The 25765-nt window shown below is 33.8% G+C and overlaps 1 protein-coding gene across 1 annotated transcript in view; it reads left to right on the top strand.

The window, feature by feature from the left end:
• The first annotated feature begins 224 nt into the window (after positions 1 to 224).
• The window catches only part of LOC150090342 (uncharacterized), a 119204-nt gene continuing 93663 nt past the window's right edge, over positions 225 to 25765 (top strand). The window contains exons 1-2 of the mRNA XM_090389818.1: positions 225 to 379; positions 13092 to 13115. Coding sequence (XP_090245944.1) covers positions 367 to 379; positions 13092 to 13115 — 37 coding nt within the window. The 5' untranslated portion in view covers positions 225 to 366. The remainder of the gene's footprint in view (positions 380 to 13091; positions 13116 to 25765) is intronic.

A 25765-nucleotide genomic window follows, 5' to 3' on the forward strand; every position in this document is an offset into this window, starting at 1 on the left:
ATTTCCGAGTTTGTAAACAAGTTTTTGCTTATATGTACTTCATTGGAATGATGTGTTTCCTACATATAAGTCGTCTTCCGATTTTTGCGCCCCTACAAATGTGCGGCGTTATATAATTTATTACATACGTGCGCTTGTGTGTTAGTACCATGTTTGTTGTGCTGTTGGAATAGATATCTTTTGTGGTTTCTTTTTATTTAATGCGGTTTTGTTTTAAAAAAAATTAGCGATTCATATAGAAACTCCTTTTGCTTACTTCTTTTAACACCCAAAGAGAATCTCGCAAAACAGTTTTAGTGGTTTTTTAAAAAAAACTCAAACTTGATAGCTACAGAGGGCAGAAGTTGCAATGAGTGTGATGCGAATATGGCGGATGCAGGTATGTAGTACTGTATATTCAACTTGGGGGGAAAAAAATGGAAAAATAAAGAGAAATTCTTAGATTTTTTAAGTATTTGTGAATAAACGAAAAAGTTGATAGGTTCCTAGAATTATTTAAGCAATAACTTCTCTTTAGTTGTAATTTTTGCATGCTATGTATTTATTTCAGTTATTCTCCTAATTAAATCCCTAACCTCTAGCGTGTATAGAGTTTGTTGTTTCTTTTTCTTAAGTATTGGGTATTAGTCTATGCATAGACGTTATCCAGAATTTACACTTCAGATTAAACAAAAGTTTGTGCATATTAAAAAAAATATTTATCATAAATTATTTCACGAACTGACATGTATATACCCACTCTCCAAGAAACACACTGCGAAATAAGCCCCCCTCCCAAATCAGTGACGCTCCCCTGTGATGCGGAAGGGGGGAGATACTTCGGAGTTTAATTTGAAGAGGGAGGGCTTGAAACAAGAATGTACCAAGCATGAAAATTCCTATTAACTGCACTGTATACACTTAGTGTTGTCGGAATGCACTTGGTATTTTTTTTATTTTCGAACTCAGGCGCTGTTTAGTCAAAAGTTTAATAAACATTCAGGTATGTATAAGTATAGTGCAAAATCATCAATAATGCATAGCCAAATCTGAATTAACAGAATGTTAGCAAAACGGCATCGTTTTAAGTTATATCTCATATTGTGAATACTTTCACAATGAGTTGCCATGCATGATATTGCACTACTTCGAATAAGTAACACTTCACCTGAGGAGAAGACTGATGTTACTTATTCTCAGATGGATACCACCACCCAGATGGCACTGTTTCAGGGCTATTTGGCCCTTCTTTGGTGGGTGGGTAGGTACCCGAGTGATGCAATGATGGCAAAACAGTTATGAAGTATAACTCCACAATATGAGAGATGCCTGATAGTGTATGATGTGTTTAGACTATAAAGCATTTAGGGCTGAAGCCTCAAGCTATGGATCTTGAGGCTTCAGCCCTAAATGCTTTATAGTCTAAACATTCAGCTTAAAATTAATGTTATAACACACTTTTACCAAGCTAGCATTATTAGTTTTTATATAAGCCAATATAAATTCTGTTTTGTATACTCAGTGTTTTAGTATGTGTTTTTAATATATATTAATATATTGATGATGATGTATGAAGACAGGATAGGATGCCTTGATCACTATATTTTTGAAATTGTATTGGTAAAAAGCATTTTTTTTTTTTATAAATTCCATTTTAAGCATTTGTTTGTGGGTTAGGATATTGGAAATGACATTGAATTTCATCATATAATATAAATATTTTTTTGAAATCTATGGTTTGGAGGATGTTTCCCAGGATAATATATAATAAAAAGAGAGAATAAAAATCATGTTACCAAAATTGGCAAGTAACAACGACAATTGGCCAACAAAAAAGAAAAACTACAGGTATTCTTTAGTTAATAAAATAAATAAATATCAGTTTAATTGCAAGCAAATATAATAAATAATATATACATTCAAAGTTACATACCCTGGATGGCACACCAACAGAGAGAGCTTACATATAACTCACCAAACATGTATCTAGACTGGCATTAAGATCATCCAAAACAAATGGCAACAGTAAAGCCATATAAAGATAGGTCACATAACTTTAGTAGCAGCAATCTTGTTATCTAAAAAAAAATTGCCAAACTACCTCACTTCCAACACACGACAATAGAAATCAAAGATGAAACAAATATATATATATATATATATATATGTATATATATATTTGTTTTGCTGGCAGTTTATGTTGCCCCTGTGTTTGTTTTGTGGCCTCCAAGCATTGTCAACTTTCATAGCACATTTTGCTGCATATAAGTACCCCAAATGGCAAATCGTGACACTTAAAGGAAATTGTAATAAATTTAAGTAAAATTCATAAGTTATACAAACCATCATAAATGATAATGGCTATGAGATCATGTATTTTTACTCATGGAGAAAATATTTAATATATTATGCTGTTTGCACACTAATGTGAACAGCATATAGACTGTTGAGCTATCTGAGAACTACTTGTGTGGCCCACCCTGGGCACATCTCAGTTTGATTCCCCCTACTATATAAACTTGTTTCATTGCATCATTTAGCCACTACTAATACTATGTAATTATAGGTAAATAAGAATAATAATAAACAAAAATTAGGAGTCATGATAGTAAGTCAAATGTCATATATTACTATAAAAATCTGAAGTTTTAAATTTAAAGGGAGATATTCCTCAAAGGCCCATTTTAAACAAAACCAAAAACCAATGTCCTACATTTTATATTACAACTCAAGACATGTTCTTGTAAAAAAATTTTTTTCTCCAACCAGTGACACCAAAGTAAAAGTATTTAACCCATTAACACCACTGCAAATGTGCCAAAAAGTCTCATGAGGTGATGTGCCTTTGCATTATAATCAGTATTTAATATTTTTACAAAAAAAAAACACAAAATACTTTAAATGATGCACTTTTCTTTATTCTGACAGTATACAGCAGTGTTTTTCAAACTTTCTAATCGTGGCCCACTTGGACAAAGCACATAACTCAGTGGCCCACTAGTCCCTCCCATAACTCACATTTAAAGATAGGTCATATTTTACTGACAGAGGTGAGCCTACAAATGCTGCATCGAAGTGCAAAATTGTGGGTTTCGCATTTATTGTCAGCCCTGAACTGATTCCAACTAAAAATTAAGTTGAATGAAAATTGGAAGTTGAGATATACCGTGAATAATACCAACAAGTGATACAACTGTAAAGTATATAATTATTTATTCAAGGAATTAAGTGGGTACATATAAAAAAGAACAAAATATACTATATAAATTAATGCAAAGAATGGCACTGCTTCCATTCAGAAACCGGTAAAGTTATATCTGGTTCCAATCTAGAGAGTTTTAATCTTATATCCGGCTCCACGTTTAGCCAATTTCTGTTCTTTGTTTTCAGACTCACAAGTGTTGAAAAACCAACTTCACAGTTATAAGTTGAGAGGAATGGCAGTAAGCACTTCAGTGCTATGTCGGTGAGTCCAGGATATTTTGACTGTACGTGGAGCCAAAAGTCCATCAGACTTTTTCCCCTAAACACGAACTTCAATGACATATCTGAAGCTAGTTCGACAATATTGTCTATCTCTTTTGACGAACGCTTCCCCTCAATGGTTTTTTATGTATTCTGTGCATGTAAAAGGATTCCTGATCCACTCAAATCCTGTTTCTGGTTCTAGAAAATATTTTTTGAACTGGTTGCAAAGGCCTCTTTAAGTGCTCTTTCAAGACTTTGATGATCATATCAGAAATTTTTTTGCCAGACGTCATCAAGAAATCATTCAGTGTAGTAAAACTCTCAAAGTCTTGTTTGTCGAGGCATTTCTGCCATAGTTCCATTTTCATACATATTGCTCTTACTTTATCTTGAACATTAAAGATGGTGACATCTTTTCCTTGCAACTTGGTCCACCCAAAACCCGGACCCTGTAAGGCGCATGACACAAATATAAACATGCCAAACATAAACAGCACTTAGCATGAAGTGACCAGAACAAATATTTATTTAGTAATAAAATTCGCGGCCCACCAGTGGGCCATGGACTGCACTTTGAGAAAGGCTGGTATACAGGATAAGAACAGTTTACTTTAGTAACAGCAGGTTCGTTTTTTATAAGAAAATATAAATTTATTTTTGTTTTCATCTTGTTATAGTGATATTTCATGCAGTTCAGTCTTAGTGTCATCAAGGGATCATTGCAGATTTGAAATTTAATTGTTATTTTGTAAATTTATGGTATTTGCTATTTTTATTAATTGTTATTCTTTCCTAAATTACTTTAGAAGTGATTTCCTTTTAAACCCACAATACCCTTTATCTTGATTTATTTCTTCCTCTCTTCTTTTGTTGCTGTAGCTATATACTGGTTTACTTTCTATTTGCTACTTACTTGGCTTGCCATATGACTAGTATGTTCTGATTTTATATTCTAATTATTTTTCTGCAGAGGTTGGTACCTCTGTAGCCACTGATGTTTGCTATACTGATTATCTGTCTTTTTTCCATTTTTATTTTCTGCATTATTTTCTTATTTATTTATCTATCTATATATATATATAACCCAACTGTATTACCTCATTTCCAACACACATCAAGAGAAATTGAAGCTGAAACCAAAACTATAGGAAAATCATATGCTTGCAGATGTGAACTTGTTTTATATACTAGCATGAAGAGAGCTGATATTTTTTGATTGTACTTCAATTAAAAAATAATCAGTAATGCTAGAGGCATATTAAATTTCTATATAATTAAATCTAATAGACATTTTAATATTTATATTTAAATTGCTATGGTGACATGGTTCAATAGTGTGTAGCTGCTGCAGGTTATTATTTATTAAATAATTTTATGGTAGCACTTCATGTAATGTAGACAAGGTTTGATCAGAAAGTTCAGTGAGTAATCTCATAATTCTTGAATGCATAACGGTAGCTAAAATATTGTGAATGGGGCTTACAGTGAAATATTGTGAGCGTGTACACACCAAATTGTAACTTATTATACTCCAGTCTGCCAAAAACCTGCTTTGAGTCAGCACTTGTTTCCCATTTGTTGTTTTCGTACTGAAAATAATGAAATTTGAATATCATTTAAACACTAATTTTTTGCTGATAAAAAGTTTTCTGTTTGTGCTGCCCACTTTATTTTCCACATTTCGAACTGTGCCACTTTTGAAAGTTAAGGAAAACAATTTGAGTTGATTAAAGAAATCCAGTCAAGCATGATGAACCATCTAAAAATATTCACAAAAGACTTCCAAAAATATTTTGATTAGTAGCAAGCATGATGAAAAGAGTGTGGTTGTAGGAAATTATATTGAAGAATATTAATCAAGTAAACATTTATCATTAAATAAAATTAATTTTTTTTGCAACATTCACTGAACTTTTTTAATCAACTTTGTTTGAGGTGCTAATATATGTATGTTTTTGTGTTGTTGCCTAGCAACTAATAGACAGCATTATTAGAAATCTTGGTACCACCACTCTCACCCCCATCTAATTATTGATACAATACATGGAAGACAACTTTAGATTCATGCATGCCCAGTGTTTTTGCATTCCTGTATCTCGGCGGTTCCCTCCCAAACTTTTTTGACTCGCAAACCCCTTTCAACATAATATTTTTATCACGAACTACTAAGCCTGTATATTGTCTGAAATCATATAATAGTTCTGAATTTTTATTATAAAATATTTTCAATACTACATTGCATTATAATATAAAATTATTATTAAGTACATAACAATGGTCTTTGAGAATGAAAAAAAAATTATTATGGAAAACATTTATTTAACACAATGTACTGTAAGGTAGTAAAATATAAGGAATTGTGGGAGATGTGGTTTCTTTCGTTGGCAATTCTTTACTTTATATTTAATTTTATTTTTTCTGTATTCTATCTTTGTTTATTATTAGTTATAATTTCTTATAACCCTTTTACCACAGCCAAATGGTGCGATACATTTGGCACATTCACACCCAGTCGCTCTCCACTAACATCCCGTCGCACATGCTTGCTGTGTAAGTGCTCATGACGCAAACCACAGCAAAATATAAATTTTTAACCAAACTGCATAAATTAATCTTAAATGATTTTGTAGTTTACAAAAATATACCTATGTAAATCTAAGGAGATACCATTACACAATTTTTAGTGCGAAACCCCCTGAACACTTTTGCAAACCACTGGTAAGGAACCGCTGCTCTATCTTGTTCTATAGTTCTCTACTATAGTTCCTCTTTGCTTATGCATTTAATGTTCCTTGATTTGATTGGCTTCTTTTTATTTTTCTTTAACAGGACAGGCACCTATGCATGATATATAAAATACAAAACAAAAAAAAGGCAATTTTAGAAAAAAATATATTTTATGGTTTCTGTAGAGACAAAATATAAAATTAATATTAATTTTTAATTTAATCATCTTTATGTACCATTCAGGAACAAATATGCTTATTCCATTTATTTGTAAGCCAAATTTCACCCATGTTCATTAATCAAAAGTCAAATTATCCAAATTTAGATATGACTTTTCAGATAAATGAACAAGGGTGAAAATGTGTTAATGCCTTGGATTATCTGATGTACAATATATTATATAGATACCTGCAGTATTGAAACTTGAGATATTAACTAAAAATATAGAATATTCAGTTTTGCTCTTAATTCATAGTGTTAAGAATATTTGGAAAATATTTCTAGCGTCAAATTTGGGTAAAGAGTACATATATGCCCTGCAGAGTAATTACAAAATCAATAAATATTTAAATGTGTACAATTACATTTTTCAAATATTATAAGTAAAATTGTTTCAAGCATAAAAAGATCAAATGTAACCAAATAATTTATGTATTAGTTTTATTATTATTTACTTTATTTATTTTTCAATGTTATTCCCAAAAACTGAAATGTGGTCAGACCAATAGTGCTCCAGAGCTTGGATTCCATCTTTCCAAAAAGCATAGTTTTTTGTTTGGCCTTTGAGGCAAAGTAGTAATTCCACTAATCTTTGATGATACATCATGGGAAAAAAAAAAGAAAAAACCCTGTTTTTCTTAAAACAATTCCATATAGAGTAGTATCGCCAACTGATGTAAGGAAGTGAGCTTTTTTTCTACATCTGCCAAAAAAAAAAAAAATTCTATCTTTCATGCCATCCCTACTCCCAAAAGGTCCAGCCTTCTTTTACTCCCCAAATATTTTTTTTGTATTTCTTTCTGCTGGTTCTCTCTCCCTTTTACTGTGAAAATATAGCTTCCTCATTCATTTTACTGATTCCCTTCAGGGCTTTATACCTTTATCATTCCCCCCCCCCCAAAGATGTATGCTTACCAACCTTTCTTGTTGTCACTTTTTAAGCCACTTTTTCATATGGTATTACCAATGTTATTAAATGCCAATTAAATTACATTAAATGCCAATCATAGTGTCCTTCTCTGAACCCTTTCTAGAAGTACTGTCTTTTTTAAGTGTGACTTCCAGACCAGAATACAATATTCTAAATTCAGTCTCACCATAAGTCTATATTCTTATTCATCAGAATACAAATTTTTGAAAAAAAAAATTTATATTAAAAAATGAATGAACATTCATATGCATATAATAAAAATAAATATTAATATTAGTGCATTAGTAGTGGCAAATTATGCAAGAAAGGAAGCTTATACTACAAAAAAATAAATAAATAAAATCGGCAGAACATCCCATATCACCTGTTTTTTCTTGAAAAAACCTAGTTTTTCTTGAATTTATTCAGACTATCCACTTCCACAACAACAGATTCAAGTTTGTTCTGACAGTTAACTACCCACTAGCTGAAGGTTCACTTCTGCACATCTATCCTATATCAGTTTGAATTTATGTCCCTTTTGTATGGAGTCTCAACAAGGATTCTATCAGCATTGAATTTACTCAACCCATTCAAAGCTTTAAACATCTAAGTCAGATCTCCTTGCAGGTGCCTAGGCTCCAGATGTTGCAATTTGCAGCACCTGGTAAGGGTTTTGTTCCTCTCACTAATCTTGTTGCTCCTCTCTGAATGCAATCCAACAGATCCACATTCTTGTGCAGATTCAGCTTTCAGACTCCTTATCCCTGCTGGCAAAACTCCTGTATATCATTGCCAAAACCCTTTGAGCTGTCCTGACAGTCTAGAGAACATCATATCCAAGTACACAATTACCACAGATCTGCATTCTCACTGCACTCAGTTGAGGGGGCACCTCCGTAGCCAATGTGGGCAGGAGCAGCAGTGCGTAGCACACGCTTCTTGATTAGACCAGGATTCGAGCCCGTGACCACCAAATACGGAGGATGTGGAAAGATCAGGGAATGACCACCGCATATCCCCGGAACAATATGGCCTTAGTTGCTAATGCTCCTAAAAACCAAAAACAACAACTCATTTGAGATACCACATAATTGGTACATTTTAAGCTAATTACAGTTAATGTTAAATTTCATTTGTCACTTTGCTTAATTTTCTGGATCTTGTTGCAGTACCATACCCTGATTACTGTCATTAACCATCCAACCAACCTTTGTATCATCTACAAATTTAGAGATTAAACTTGAATAACTTGATGGAACCCTTTTAGTGTACTGTGTGTTTAAATTTAAAGAAACAGGTTATTGTCATCTGTTTTTGAGATCATGGTCTTTTCTTTTATACTATGTCTGTTTCTTTCCTTTAACCTGACAGTGGTCACTCTCCCTAATGAATGTTTTACTTGTTTTATATTTGAGATCAGCTGTGGCAGAATCACCATTATGCTTGCATTTTAGATCCTTTTTAAGACTATATACAGTCTTGCACATTGTGCTTGAATCCACAAGGCCACAAAAATGTGCGATTCATTGTGAAGTGAGCAGATTGTGTGGCTGCTATGATATCCTACATCAGGGGTCGGCAACCTGTGGCTCTTTGAACATGTAACTGTGGCTCTTTAACTTTTAGCCTGCATGTATGACAAGTGCAGCGGGCACCGGTAACAATGTGAATATGGCATTAGTTTCAAGCATTTTCGAACATGAACTATATTAAAAATAAATCAAGAAACCATCTGAATAATGCAAGTCTCTCAGAATATTTAAAGATGAAAATTACGACATACTCGCCTGATATTGAGATACTCGCTCAAGAAGTTCAGCAGCAAAAGTCACATTAATTCGTATCTAATTGGATGTTTGTTACATTTTTTCAGTATTAATAAATAATATTTCAAAAAATATAGTTTTTTTAATAAAACACTTTCCCACCCTATTCCATTTCTTAAACCCCCCCCTTCTCCACAGCTTGAGCTTAGGTGCGGCTCTTCGAATTATTTTTTTTTTAATTAGATCAAAAATGGCTCTTTACTCAAAAAAGGTTACCGACCCCTGTCCTACATGATGAAAAGAAATCACGACTACAGTTGTAACTTCTTCTGGCCTTGTAGGATGGTCCCGGAATATGGACAGAATTTTTTCCTTTTCTTTATGAGTTTTCTTGTGCTCAAGATTTTATCATAGGTAATCTGAACCATGGTTACTACAAGTTTAAGAAATGAGATATGCACCTTATATATGTAAACTAAATTTCAGGTAGACTATGGACATTATAGTCCAATATTCAGTTTATTACATGAAATAATAAACTGAATTACTAAATATGTGTATAGTAAGAACATTTTTAATAATCTTATAAATAAATTTCTATACATGTTTTGTATAGAAATTTATTTATATATGTTTTGTGGGCTATACTTATAGGAAATTAGTTAAAGAAGTGAAAACAGTTAATGTAAAAATGTGTTCAATTCTGAATGGTTACAGAAATTTGACTGTTTTGAATTGTTTATTTATACTAGGTACGTGGTTGCTTATTCTTATTTTTGCCATTTTTTTGGGATATTTTTTAATTCAAACAGTAATTGTTCAGAATTGGACACACTTTTTTTATTATTTTTTTTATTTTTTTATTGTTTTCATGTCCTAAATCAATCTTGAAAGTGCAGCCCATGTGTTATGCAACACCTTGTATATAGGCATGTTTGTTGATTACATTGTAGTTCAGCCTCAAAACATTTATTGTCATTGGAATTTTTACCCTGTTATGTATAGCGGAATAAAATGAACGCCAATTATTATGAAATATGTTTTATTTTGAAATTTTCAAAAGGTTAATGGAAAAGTAAATATATACAGTGTTTTTATATCTGCTAACATGCTCTTTTACGGTGCAGAGTGTTCATATATATATATATACTGTCATTGTATCAATTAAATTTTGGATCACTGCATGATCTAGCACATTGGTCAGATTTTATTTTCGTTGATTTAAATCAGCCATGTTCGGTGGCTGAGGATGACCATTATGTAATTCTGGGGTCCATTTGTGGGAGAACTCTTAACATTTATGTCAGCAGTCTCTGTGATGACCTATGAGGGGGGAATGAAACCTTATATTTTCACTTGCATCTTGTGATGCTAGCAAAAATAAGGTTTCCCACTTGCATTGCAAGATGCTCTTAATAAAAGCATATAGTAAAAGATGACAGCATATCAGCATCATGATCATATTAATCATGATTGTGATGTGTTGATAACAGCTTATCGACATTACAATCATGTTTCATAGGGTTGTTTAAATAGCTCTATTCCTTCCCTCGTGCCTTATTTTTACAGTAAATCTCTTGAAAAATCACAATTTTGAGAAACAGCAATTACAGTGAAACTTCCCTTTAACGGACAGCCATGGGGAACGAAAATGTGTCCGTTAGAGAGAAGTGTCCGCTAACAAGAAGTCTGAGCGAGAAAAAAAAAAAAAAGAAAGAAAGAAAAATCGTTAAACGTTTAATGTAAAATTAAATTAAATTATATACAGATTTTGCACAATATTTTTGTAAATAATATACATACAATTGTGCTATGCATATTATGACTTTATCTTAAGAAAAATACATACAGTAATCACTTATTTTCTTCTGCACCTTCTTCCGGCTGATAATTTTGTTTTCAACATTTGTTTGGAGTGAAGAAACCATCGAAAGTCCTTCAGTATCTTCTTCAGCGGTGAAAAACATTTTTAAACGATTGATTTGATTGAGCACTTCTATTTTCATCGGTGGTTTGTCGTTAATATGTTCTTCGACAGAATGACCTCCTTCCATTTCTTCATCCTCATGAGGAACTTCTTGAAAAATATCGATGATGTTGTTGATATCTATAGCACCATCTTCGGTAGTGAGGTTCGAGTCTATATATTTGTAGCCAGGGTCACTTGTAGCGGAAGTATCGTACATTATCCATAGATGTTGAAGTTCTTGTTCTTCTTGGTGCCCCACATTGCTGTTCACAACTTCAATTTTTGCGTTTGAGAAGCCAGACTTTACAAAACAGTTCACGACAGTTTGTTTTCTAATTGCGTTTACTGAAGAGGAAATCCATTGAATCGCAACTAGGATGCTGATTTTCTTTGCAAGGTCACTCGCACATGTTACATCGTTCATGTTTGCAATGAGATGTCTTAAAAAACGTTTTCTGTAGTGAAGTTTAAATTTTTTTATTATCCCTTGATCCAAGGGCTGACACTCTGCAGATGTGTTTGGTGGCAGAAAAACGATTTGAATGTTGGACAATTCAATGTGCGGGTGAGATGCAGCATTATCCATGAAAAGAATAATTTTTCTGTTTTGATGAATCATGCTTTGGTTAAAGTGACTTATCCATTCGCTCATGATATCTCGTGTCATCCACGCTTTTTTATTAGACTTCCAGTCAACATTCAAAAGATTCAACTTTATGCCCTTGAATCAACGAGGATTTTGTGGTTTTCCTATAACAAGAGGTTGTTCAAAGTCTCCCAGCATATTTGAACAAAATAGTACAGTCAAGCGTTCCTTAGAAATTTTTCCGCCCTGGCACTTTTCGTTTTTTAGACTCTGTTTTTTCAGGAAGAGCTTTAAAAAACAACCCTGTTTTGTCACAGTTGTAAATATCCTTAGCTTCAAAATCACGACATAACTCTTCCAATTTGACGGTCCACCCTGTTACAACCCCAGTATCAACAGATCCACCTTCACCACTTATGGTTTTCCAAGAAATTTTATGCCGAGTTTTGAACTTGTGTAGCCATCCCACAGAAGCTTTGAACTCATTTACTCCTATAGATTTCGGAACCTCCAAAGCCTTTTCCCTAATAATAGGCCGATTAATGGGAATTTTTTTAGCACATTCGCGACAAAACCACTCATACGTAACATTGTCAATTTGAAGTCCAACAGTTTTCGGGAATGATTTTTGAACCCGTTGCCAAAATTGTTCATTTTTTTTTTTTTTTGTTTAGGATGTCGCTTACCTGCGTCTTCCCGATTTTGAATTTTGCAGCAAGAATGCGAACACTATTTTTTTGCCGATCATACGCATTAATGAGTTCGACTTTATCTTTTAAAGTTAAATGTTTACGAGAAGACATTGTGCACTTCACACGACACTGAACAAAACTGAAAACTGAAAAGACGAAAGGCAGACCAAATTCCCCTGCACACACCGAATTCATCAGAAGTTTTAAACGTGCCTTAAAATTCTCGAAAAAGGGTTTAGAACCGCGACGTAAACCTTGATAAAATTGAGAAAATCGGAAATAGAAAATAAACACACAATTGAGACAATACGTGGAAGAAAGGTTCCTAGAAAAATGGCCGTCAGCTCACCCGCAGTCCGTTATGGGGAGATCAAATTAAGTGCTAATCTAAACGAAAAAGTGCAGATTGCCTGTCCGCATCCGTTACAGAGAATGTCCGCTAGACAGAAGCTGAAAACACGTTAAAACCAATGGAGGTGAGTTGGGGAATTTGAAAATGTCCGTTGTAGAGAGATGTCCATTAACGAGAGGTGTCCGTTAGGAGAAGTTTCACTGTACATACATTAAGATTTATCTTCAAACAGTCCTCTAGGATAATAATCTTAATATCCCTTAATAGTAAAAGTGTAGTTTTCTCACTGCAGATATGAATACTTTGAATTCACTTTTGCAGGATTTATTTTCAGATAGTTTTATTTTCTCTTTGAAAATAAAAAAAAAAATTCATTCATTTACATTCTTTTGTTTGTTTAATTTTCTTTCTTTTTTTTAGATCTTCTGGATATAGGACTCTATGGTAAGTAAATTGTTTATAATTGTTCTAATGCTATAATTGTCCTTGTCCATAAGACACCTTACGGAATTTTTTTTTATATGTAAACATATTAAAACATTTTTTTTATATGTAAACATTAGAAAGAATGCCAGGTCATTTCCCACTTAATTAGTGAAAGGTAGAATTCCACATTGAAAACTATAAAAATTTGTATTTCTTTGTAACTAGCTACGGCAGAAGGAAATACTGTGGGGTCCACTTTTAATCATAATTGGTTAATAGAATCATCTGCCTTATTGAATCAAAACTTTATAACTTAAACTTTTATATGCTACATGTGTGTGTAATCATGGTGTTTACGTCTACTGAGAAAATGCAATATTTTACTTTACCATCTATGAAGAGTGTCGTGTGATAATTACTGCGTTGTTTGATTACCACCTAATGTTTGTTTCCTTGAATGTACTTTGCTCAACTTTATGAATTAATTCTAGATTGCCAATGATGAATAGCTGTCTGTTTCAGAAAGATTGCCTTCTTAAAATTACTTACTTATCCAATTGAATAATAAAGGACTAGTCAATTTTTGACTAATCCTTTATTATTCAGTTGAGGTTGAAACTTGTGATGTTTGAAACATTAAAAAAAAATTTATTTAAATATATGCATTTTAAATATTTTAAGCAAAAATTTTTAAGCAAAACGAAGGAAAGAATTTAATTTGATTTTAGATAGCTTCTTAATCCTGCAGTAGTAACCTGACAGGTGACCCTCGAAAATATCATTCCTACATTAACTGTTAATCAATGTTTTTTTTATTTTTTGTACAGAAATTGTGCACAATAACCTGTGTGATGACTCATCACCATCTTTGCAGCTATTTAGCTTTTTGCTTGAAAAGTAGCATGATACTGAAAAATAAGCAGTTCTGTGTTTGTGTAAAGTTTCAGGTTACTTGTTTTTCTTCTCTCACTAGTTCAGTAAACATCTACACTCTTGCCTTCATTTGTTTCCGATAGCTGTTACACTGCAGGAAACCAACATACATAGTTGTTTAACTACATATGTGAAATAAACCTGTAAATGGAAGTAACTAATAGTATCAAATAGATAAATAATATATTTTCTAGTTTTTTAATAATTATCTTCTGCTCTCTTTAAAAAATCAGTAATCTGGGTTTGTTTGCTTTTGCTTGATAGATCTTTATAAATTTCATGGTATGAAGCTAAGCATGTTTGAAGATCCTTTTTGAACTTTGTGCTCCTTTCAATCGAAGGATCTGCATTCAAAAAATAAGATTCTAATTGCTCGGCTAAGTTTATGCCTTCCCATATGCTTTTTATTATAAAATTTGGAATTTCAGCATTTTCATCTGCGCTATCATTCTCTAAATTGATTTGGTTTACCTTCGATGCCATTTCCACCAAATCCACTTCACCAGCCTCTTTTTTTATCCAGTAATTCTTGAACGTCTTTAGTAGTCACATCATCAAAACCTTCCCCTCTGACCGACTTAAGTTCTACTATCATACCGATTCCTTTTTCTGCTGGTTCAACCATATTTCCTGAATGAACTGACTCTGGCCAGTTCTCAAATGATCTCAAATAAGCACAAGTTCAATAGCACAGAACCTAACGCGGGGATTTCCCAACAAAATTTTTTTTGTTGGGAAAGTAAAAGTCAAAATCCCAGTAATTTTTTTTTTGCATAATGACTAGTGAGTCAACTGCGAGGATTCACAAAAAAGAACGGAAACTTTGAAAAATTACATCCAGCATAATAGCATTCCCCACACACAAAAGCTCAAAAATACCGTGTTATGGGAGGTTTGCTGGAATTCTCTAACCATTTTAGAGCAAAACTGTATTATTTAAGTACCATGTTGTGCAAGGATTGCCACAATTTATCAGTCGTGTTAGTGCAAAACCATGTTTAGAAGTACTGTGTTATATGGGGGTTGCCTGTGTTGACTGTTTAATAAGCTTCATTCAAAAAAAAAAAAAAAAAAACCAACCATTTTCCATAACTTAAACAGAAAGTTTGGCACCTGTCAGGTGACCTACAACTGCTTTTGCTACTCTTTGGGTGCTGTCACCACCACCTTTGGGTTAAGGAGTGACAGTTAATCAATATTTTTCTTTTTTTTTTTTTCTTTTCAACACTACATCCTATATTACAGTTTTAAATACTATATACCAGATACTATACATATTTTTTTTGTAACTATTATCCACTTGTACTATTTTAATACATGTGCTCTTATTAGCTCTACTTTCAAATTAAAATTTAATTGACTTCTAAACTTTAGCAAACAGTTCAGCAAATAATTTACCAAATAACGTTCACCACCCCAGCTGGTATAGATGCAAATTTTTAAAATAAAAAATTAACAAGTTTTTTCCAAACTATTTTCATAACAAAAAAAACTGATAATATTGTTATATACCAGTCGATTGTGGCTTTAATTTCAGTCAATCACGAGAAATTTTAAATATATATAAAAATAGATTAGTCAAAATCTAGATGTTATTATTATTATTATCCACCCTGCTGTATACGTTTATTACAAATCCGCTGAACCACGTGACTACTCCCGTTGCCATGCAGCTGCTAGGCTTGTCTAGTGAAAATTTACACAGTTACGTTGTGGAGAGCATAGTGTATGTGTCGAATTCTTATTTAGCTTACTTAATATTAATAACTGGAAAGTACTTATACGTTAATTTAATACCCTTCGATTTTAAATGAATACAGTCAGTCCTCGTATAACACGTGTTTACACTACACGAATTCGATCATACACGATTTATAAATAGGAGAACAATATCATGTATAACACGAACCGAATTCGCTTATGCACGATTCGCCTGTGTTTACAAGAAATGGCAGTCGAACGCGGAATCACCCCAACTGAACGCAACACGATAGGAATGAAGAGAAGATTCTGAAAATGTATTTGTTTTTTATATCAGTGAAGGGGAAACACATTTCACCATAATAACGTAAAAACCCACACAATTCCAGCTATCGGTATTATCGTAAATGCAATTAGATCGAGTTTACTAGCAGGAATGCAACTGGAAATTTTATTTCCAGCACATTTCTGGGGGTAGTAACCCCCAGAAATGTACCCCCAGAAATGTGCTTTAGTAAAATGTGAGCTAATGAGGTGTCAATAGTGCATCTCTGCCTTTACGGTGTTGTTTATTCAATTGCTACACACACGCAGTTTTGTTTATGTGTATCAAGTGTGCCTCTTCATTTTGTAATTGTGCTTTATTCCCTAAAAATGAGTAAAATACTTAAGGTGTGAAAAGGAAGCATCCTGGTGAAGACACTACAGATTCAGAGAGAAAAAGAAAAGCAATATTGATAGAGGCAGACTGGGTCAAAAATTCTTACCCGGGAAAATTTGTAGCGGCCTCATACTAGTATTTATGACCAAAATCACACTGGCCTCCAGCCCACTGGGGTTTCACCGGTAAGGCTTATGGCCAGTCCACCTTTGTCAATAGAGAAAAAATATGAAATTGTGAAACACTTTGAGCGAAATGAAAGACCATGTGATATTGCACGTGCTACAGGCCTAAATGAGGCAATGCCAAGAATTAGAAAGAATGCAGAGAAAATAATAACAACTTTCATAGCAGGAACAACTCAAAGTGTAATAAAATCCATTAGATCAAGACGCAAAGAATTGGAAGAGATGGAACCGTTGTCATCTGTTTGGATAGAAAATCAAACAAAGAACAAGTTTGCTTACTATAGAAGCAAAAGCATTAGCAATATTTTATTACCTAATAGTCGAAATAAAATACGTAAGTATTTTATTACGGTTATTTATTGTGTTGGTAATGTTTTGGTTACAAGTGTGTGTTCAATCTTGGGTGGTCAGCACCTAACCCTATTTTTCCCATAGGGCCTGTTATTTATATTGCACGATTTTGCATTGCACTAGGGTTTCTTGGAACACAACTATCATGCTATACAAGGACTGAATACTACGAAAAGAGTAAAACGTATCATTTTCATCAAGGGTGGGAACTAGAATACTTTTTTTAATAATAAAAGAAAAATGTTTCTGTTTGATTTGCAATGCTTCTGTGGCTATATCCAAAAAAGGAAATTTAGAAAGGCACTTCAACACACTCCATGGTAAATACCAATCAGATTTTCCACCAATGACCTTAGAAAAAATAAGTGAAAAGAACTTATAGGCAGATTATTCGCACAACGAAATTTCATGACACCTAATTTACAATCTAAAACAGTAACTGAAGCATTGTTAAAAGTGAGTCATCTTCTTGAAAAAAAAATGCAAACCATTTTCTGATGGTCAATTCATCAAAGACGCATTTTTAGAAATAACAGATTCTCTTTTTGAAAATTAAGAACAAAAATGAAATTAAAAGTGCACTTCAAGATCTGCAATTATCTTGAAATGCCATGTTGTGATGCATCAAAAAAATAAGTAAAAAATGTGAGCGAACAATTGCGTACTCATATTGCTAATTGCGTGGCCTTTTCTTTACAACTGGGTGAATCTACAGACTTTAGTGATACAGCTCAATTGCTCATTTTTATTCTCATGATTTTCGATGATTCTGCCACTAGACAAGAACTGCTGGATATGGTTTCATTAAAAGAAAGAACTAGAGGTCTTAATATATTTAACGCATTCAAAAATTTTATTGAAAAAATGAAATTACCACTATTTAAGCTCGTATCAATAACAACAGATGGAGCTAAAGCAATGACGGGGCATCTTAACAGATTCATCGCATTGTGCCAAAAGGATGAAGAATTCTCAGATTTTTTGAGTTACCACTGTATCATCCACCAACACGTATTAGCCAGCAAAAGGTTAAATACTAAGAGTGTTATGGACATAGCTTTCAAAATTGTGAATTCCATCAGAGGACAATCTCTTCAAAGGAGACTTTTCAAAATGCAAATTGATGAAAATGAACCATATCTGATATTACACACAGAAGTGAGGTGACTGAGTTGGAGTAAGTTTCTACAGAGATTTTGAAATTTGCTGAATGAAATATAAAAATTTGTTGATCAAATGGGAGATGTTTATCAGCAGCTACAAGATACAGAGTGGTTGTGTGATCTGGCTTTTTTTGGTAAATTTTACCAGTAAATTAAATGATCTGAATTTGGAATTACAAGGAAAAAATTAAAAGTGGGTGACATGATTAGTAGTATTTCTGCATATAAATATCAATTTTTGGCAATGGCTAAGGATCTCAAGAAAAAAAATTCAATCATTTTGCAGATGTGCAAGATTGTTCGCAAAAATATCCTGTGTTTGAATTTAGTAATGAGAAATATGTTTCTGAAATCGAGAAAGTTGTGGATGATTTTGAAACCAGATTCAGTGATTTTAAAACAATTGGAGACATTGTTCAATATATTTCTTATCCATTTAATGTCGACTTAGATACAAAACAAATTGCAGAAAAAATCACTGAGATTTTTCACATGGAGAAAATATCACTTAAAAATGAAATTATTACATTGCAAAACGATATCTTCCTAAAAGCCAGATCATCAGAAAAGGCTTTTGGAAATATGTTTACTGAGAAAAGTACCCAAATGTAAAACAATGCAGTGAACTTTTAAATTCCTGTTTTGGTTCCACATATCTATGTGAATCGGCCTTTTTGTATTTGAAACAAGCAAAGACAAAGAATCGCTCTACTCTTATGGACTTGCATACAGAAGATTCTTTACGGTTGGCCTTATCACTTATATCCCCGATTTTGAAAGTTTGGCAGATAACATGAAGACATAAACTTCACATAAATTAAAAATTTAAATATGTATGAATTTAAAATAAGAATTCTGAATTGTATTTAATTTTAAAATTTATGAACAACATTTTTAATATGTGTTGATTAACTTTATTAACTATGTGCAATGAAATTCTTGAGATGGTAGATCGTGGCACATTTTGAAGAAAAAAAGTAGATCGCATCACAAATTAAGTTGGCCACCCCTGTTATATAGGATTGCGGGGCGGAGTGGGTATACAGGATTTCAGTATAGACAGATTTAATTACTCCATTAGGCTGATTGAATGTTCTGTTTTCTCCAAAGATCAGTTAAGCTTGGAATTATATCCAGCTTAGAGATAATTACCATTATCCATGGTATCACCCAATAGGTGAATCTGCTATGCATTTAAAAGTCTGAGACACTGCCAGGACAGTTGTTTTGAAGCTTACTGGCTTCTTGTCAGCCATCAGGTGGCCCCTATTAGTGAACCTGTGCCAAACATGTGAACAGTTGTATTTAGTCTGAGTGAACATTCAAGCAGTATATGGAATTTTGAAAAACTTCCATTTAAAAACATAACTGTTATGTTTGCATTCCCCCAGTAACTTAGTTGTGTTAACTCAGTGCAGTATTGTTATAAAGGATTGTAATGGATATTAATGGAGGACTTAAATACATTTAAAGCACATTACTGCATTAGGCTGATCGTGGGGAACGTTCTTTTCCATTCGGAGATTATGCTTGGCCTTATGCCCAACTTGGAGACAAACACTGTTATCCCTGGTTCAGCCTTAGTTGACAATATCTTTTTAAGTTATTGGGAAATGCATGCATAACAGTTATTAGTTTAAATAAATGGAAATTTTATTCCATACACTGCCTGGCTGTTCTGGCTAAATACAACTGTTCACATCTTCAGCATTGATTTGCTAGTAAAGGCCACCCACCTTCTTTTGCATGCAAGATAATAGTGGATATGAAGTTTTCAGTTTTGCACCACTTTATAACATTGGTACCATTCGAGATATTTTTTTCTTGAAATTTTATTACATGATCAAATACACATCTGGGAAAGGTGATGTGGTGTTGTATTCAAAAAACAATTCTTGCTGAGTAATGCAAATTGTTTTTGTTTTGTTTTGTTTTGTTTTAATCCACTGCGCAATGTGGTGTTTTGTGTCTGACACCAGTTTTTGCAATTTATAATGCAGCTGCCAGTAAATGAATTTCATTTAAATTTTGTTAGTAGATGCAATACATACAAGAGAATTAATATAATAATTAAAAAAAATACAGTTCATTGTGAGGGGACACTCTTTTTTTTTTTGCATGCAAAGAAACAGTTATAGTCTCTTCCTTTTCTATTTCTGATGTTCCCCAAGAGGGAACATGTAGTTGTCTTTACTAAGTGAATCAGCTAGCCCATGCTGTACCTCATACTAAAAAAATTCAGTGAATGAAATGACTTCTTTCAGAAGAGAGCCTTAGTAAGGATAACTACCACTTTACATCAGCGAAAAACTAAAAAGGCTTAGTAGAATGTCTTACTTATCCTGCATTTTTCCTGTTTGTTTAATAATTAACAATGATTCTGGAATTTTCAGTGGAGAAATCAAAGCAGTTACTTTTATTGAAAGGTATTGGAAGTTTCAGTGTGTGGACAGAAGGATGAAGAGTATGAAATTGCTAAATTTTTCAGGTTCTTTGAAACCCTCCACACATCTCTCAAGTTAAAATTATTAGACATTGTTTAAGGTTTGTTTGTGTTTTTTTTTTTTTTTTTTTTTTCTCTCCTGCTAATGAAAGTGTTGAATTTTTATTAATTTTTTTTGGTCCATATTTCTCTGGAATCCACAGTAAACCTTCCATCTGATCAATGATCGCCAATATGGGTTCTGTCGTGTCCATTGGTGATATACTGAATAATGTTACCCATCAGTGGAAACGTTTGATGAAACTCAAGCAGTTGCTCTTGAAACTTCAATGTCTTTTGATTGTGTTTGATAATCCCTTTGATTGTCTTTTGATAATTCTCTTGCAACACTGCATTATTGCAGATCTGTGTTTGGCAAGGGATTATTGTATTTCACATGTGGTAAAGTCTAGTCTGAATTTTCTGTTTTGTATAATGCTTATATATCCAATGTAGTGATACAATTAAAAGAAATCAAGGCACCCGGACTGATCAGTTCTGTTCAATTATAAAAACAGTAACAAAAGGGGTAATGAAACCTTTGACTATAATAATGAGAGCATCCTTGGATTCAGGGGGAACTTTTCTTGTACACAAAACAAAAGTAAAGCAAGTACTGCATGTGTTTAACGCATGGAATGGATATTCTCACTTGCTACTGTAACAAAACGGTGATTCATATGATGTTATGGAAGTCACATTTTATAATATATTCAGTGAGAACAGCTGTTTAAACATGTACTATGAAAGAGGTAATAGAGCAGACTGGTTATCAATAAGCTGTGTAGATGTTATCATTCATGTTGAAGAGTTTATTTTCTATTTAGTGCTTGTAGATTTTCTTTTATGATAAAAGTAGTAATTTTAAATGCATTATAAGAATACAATATGCTTCATTCAATAAAGGGGGTGGCCGAGTGGGAGAAGACAGTGTTGTTGTTAATGGACACTTCTCTTTGTAGTTATTAATGGAGTACCCCCAGAGTTCACTGCTGGGCTCATTGTTGTTTTCTATATTTATTAATGATATTGAGTTTACAGATGATACAAAGGTTGGCAGAGTGGTTAATGACAGTAATCAAGGTAAGCTACTGCAACAAGATCAAAAAAAAAAAAAAAAAAATTAGCAGACGGACTGAGAAAATGGCAGCTAAAGTTTAATGACAAATGCAAGGTATTGCATATGGGTAGCAGTTATCCCATATTAACATACTGTGTGTACTACACTCAGGATAAAGTGTGTTAGTTGTCTGATGGCACCGGGGGTTCCCCCCATCTCTGCTACATTCAGGGTAGTGGAAATTGAAAAGAACTGGGAATAATTATGCAGTCACAGATATGAAGTTTTCTGGGCAATGCAGACAGGCTGCCAGGAGAGCTCATGGATTTTTGTCAATGATATACAGGAATTTTGCTAGCAGGGATAAGGTGATTATCTCATTGTATAAAGCAATGGTCAGGCCACATCTTGAGTACCGCATACAGATCAGGAGATCTCATTTAAGCAGGATGTAGAACTGCTGGAGTGGGTATAAAGAAGGGCAACAAGATTGATGAGAGGGAAACAAAGGGGTGCCCTTATCAATAAAGGATTCACTTCTGCAAATTTTGGCATCTGGAGACTGGGCACCTGTGAGGTGATCTGACTGAGGGGTTTATGGCTTTGAATGGATTGAACAAGCTCAATGCTGTTATAGCATTCTTTCTCTTACCCAGACTATACACACGAAGGGGCATAAATTCAAATTGAGGAAGGATGGTTGCAGGATAGATGCACATAGGTTTGCCTTCAGACAGTGGGTGGTTGATTGTTGGAACAAACTTCTATCTGTTGTGAAAGTGGGCAGTTTGAATAAATTCAAGGAAGAGCTAGGAAATTGCGTGTGTGTGTGTGTGTGTGTGTCCAGTCTCCTTGAACACAGTTATTGCACCCACATCCCATAGATTGTTGGGGGGGGATTGCACAATATCAAAATTTGTTGACACTCAGCAGTACCATGATAGTGTTGTGTGTGGACATGTGGATCCATCCTCCAAGTTAATCAGTATGTATTTCTGTTTGCAAACATTTGAAAAATGAACCCAAATGGGTTGAAGAAGGAACCTTCCTAAGTATTTGCCTTCTTTCCAAGCATTGGCTACCTTTTTTTTTTTTTTTTTTTTTTTTTTTACATAAATTTGTATGTGTAATAAAATTACTAATGATACTTTAAGATAGTTGAACCTTCACCTTACATCTGTGTATATAACTAAAACTATATTGGATAGCTGTAGATTCAACCTTTGAGCTATTGAAAATAATACAGATTGCTAATATCCTTTTCTGAGACCCAGTCCTCAGTCACTGACCTTGTAGAGTCCACTGGCTATTCTAAAGGTTTACTGAAGATTCCTAATCAGGAAAGATTTGGCAGATGACTTTTGTACTACCTGTACAGAGTGGAGAAACATTATAAGTTTAGTGTCCTTCCATCTTTTAGTTGGGCTTATTTTATTTTTTAATAAACAGATTTTTTTAAAGTTACCGATGTACTGAATTCAATGTGCTTAATAGTTATGTTAGTCATGTTAGGGGCTCATGTTTAAGTATAGCAACCACATGTTGTGTTTACAATATTAAGTGAAAAAATATATCTGGACTTGATACATATTTTACAGGTGTTTACATATTTAATTTTTTGATATCTTAATTTCAGTACTTATATTTTCTCCCCCCCCCCTTTTTTTTAATAAGTAGCACCAATGACTCGTAGTTTAGTGTGCTATTGCTGGTAATCGTTATTGAGTATTCTGTGTTATATATCATAGTTGCATTTATTGTTAAAATATTAGGTTAGTTTAAATGTCTTGTTTTTTTTAAAGAATTTGTTTCTTAATGAAATTTGTTAGTTGATGTAACTCCTGTCGTAGTTAATTTGTATAAGTTGATATGTTGCTTTTGTAGTCATCTTCAACCAGGTCAAGAAATGAAGAGTTCACATTAACTAATGCCTGATGCCCAGGAGCTAATCACATTAGCTCCTGGGCATCAGGCAACACAGCAGCAATCTCCAAGGCAGAATGTGCTGGTCCCAAAGGAACTAGTTATTGTTGGTGACTCTATTGTCAGGGAGACAGGAAATATATTGTGTAAAAAGGATAGATGGAACAGGACCAGGGTATGTCTGCCAGGGGCAAAAGTTGATGGCGTCGTAAAGCATATATCATCTTTTAAGGGCACAAAAGGTGATACTGTTGTACATGTTGGCACCAATGACATTAAGAGTAGGAGATCTGCAGATTTACTTAACAAGTACAGGTCAATATTGCAAAAAAGTCGTGAGTCAGAGTTAAATTTGAAAGTGTCTGCAGTTCTGCCCAGACATGATAGGAGGGAATACATGATGAGAGCCTTGTCAATCAATTCGGCCCTGGAAAGATTGTGCAAGGCTCAAGGGGTAGAATCTTTTTCAGCGTGGTCTGTGCTTGTTAACAGGAGAGACTGCTTCTACAGGGATGGGATACACTTAAATAGAAAGGGTGCAAGAATATTTGCTGATGCTGTCAAGGCAGTGTTAGGTGGGTCGGAAAACCTAGCTTGGGGAGATTCACAGACTAAAAGGTTAAAAGTAGCGCAGCAAGAGGTGAAGGTGATTCTTGCACAACTTCTATTAGAATAAGTAGTGACCTGGAACGAGGAGTGCTGGGGGTTTCAGGGAATGATGGCAGTCATCGTGAAACAGGTGGGTATATGGGATGTGTTAGGGTAACTAAGAATAAGAATAGGTACATGTATACCAATGCTAGAAGTATAGTAAATAAATTTGATGAATTTGAAGTACTGGTCAAGACATCAAAGGTGGATATTGTTGGGATAGCAGAGACATGGTGTCACACAGATATAAGGAATGCAGAACTGGAATTTGGGGAGTAAAATGTGTACAGAAAGGATAGACAGGATAGGAAGGGAGGAGGTATTATGCTGCTAATTAAGAAAAACATAAAATCAAAAGAAGTGCATCCAGTTGATATAGATGAACAGTGCCCTGTTGAGTCAGTTTGGTGTGACATAAGCACTGCAAAAGCAAAAATAAGAGTAGGAGTGTGTTATAGGCCTAATGACTCAAATGAGTACAATGAACAATTGTACAGAGAAATAGAGTGGGCTAGTAAATCAGAATGTCTTATAATGGGGGATTTCAACTTCCCAGATATTGACTGGAACTTGTGGGTTGGTCACTCACATACTAGTAAGATTTTTTGGATTTATTGGATGATTGTTTTCTGTAGCAGCATGTTCGAGAGGCAACCGGAGACGGTAATATTCTTGATCTGGTTATCAGCAGTGATCATTCATGTATTAAGAATTTGCAGATAAAGGAACCACTAGGTGGCAGTGATCACAGTGTACTGGTGTGGGATTTACTTAAAGATATAAGTACCATCGGGGGTAAAGGAAAGGGTTTTTACTTCTGTAAAGGGGAGTAAAGTGGTCTCAGACGGTTTTTAAATTCTGTACAGTGGGATCAACTGACGACGTTACCAACAGTAAATTCTAAGTGGGAAGCATTCAAGGAATTAATCGTGGATGCTACTAAAATTCTTAATACCTATTAAGAAATATTGTTCAAGGTTTAGGCCTAAATGGTTATCAAATGAACTAATCAGACTTGTGACAGAGAAGAAAAATGCATGGGATGCATATAAATTATCAAGCGACTCAGAAGATATAAGGCAGATATAAGCTAGTCTGTAATCAGGTCACAAATGAGGTTAGGTAGGCGAAGGCAGATTACGAGAAATCTTTGGCAAAAGATGTTAAGAAAAACAGCAAGGATTTATTTACTTATATAAACTCTAAAAGGAAGGGGATGGATCTGATTGGTCCACTTGATATCGATGGTTCCACTGTTGATGGTCCTGCTCAGATAGCAAACAAACTAAATGAGTATTTTGCATCTACATTCACACATGAGAAGTTATTAAGGTTTGAAAATGGCAGAAGGTTATCAAATTGTAGCAGAGTGCTTAATGATTTTGTAATAACTGAGAGCAAAGTGGAGGAGAAATTGTTGAAGTTAAACATAAGAAAGGCGCCTGGGGTGGATGGTATCTATCCAGTTATATTAAAAGAGGCAGCAAAGCAACTAAGCAAACCCTTAGCCATAATAATGAGAGCATCCTTGAACTAGCCGCCTCCGTAGCTAGGT

This window comes from Mastigoproctus giganteus, chromosome 2 (genome assembly GCF_048544385.1).
Source record: "Mastigoproctus giganteus isolate SK-2022 chromosome 2, ASM4854438v1, whole genome shotgun sequence".
NCBI classification, from domain to species: Eukaryota; Metazoa; Arthropoda; class Arachnida; order Uropygi; family Thelyphonidae; genus Mastigoproctus; species Mastigoproctus giganteus.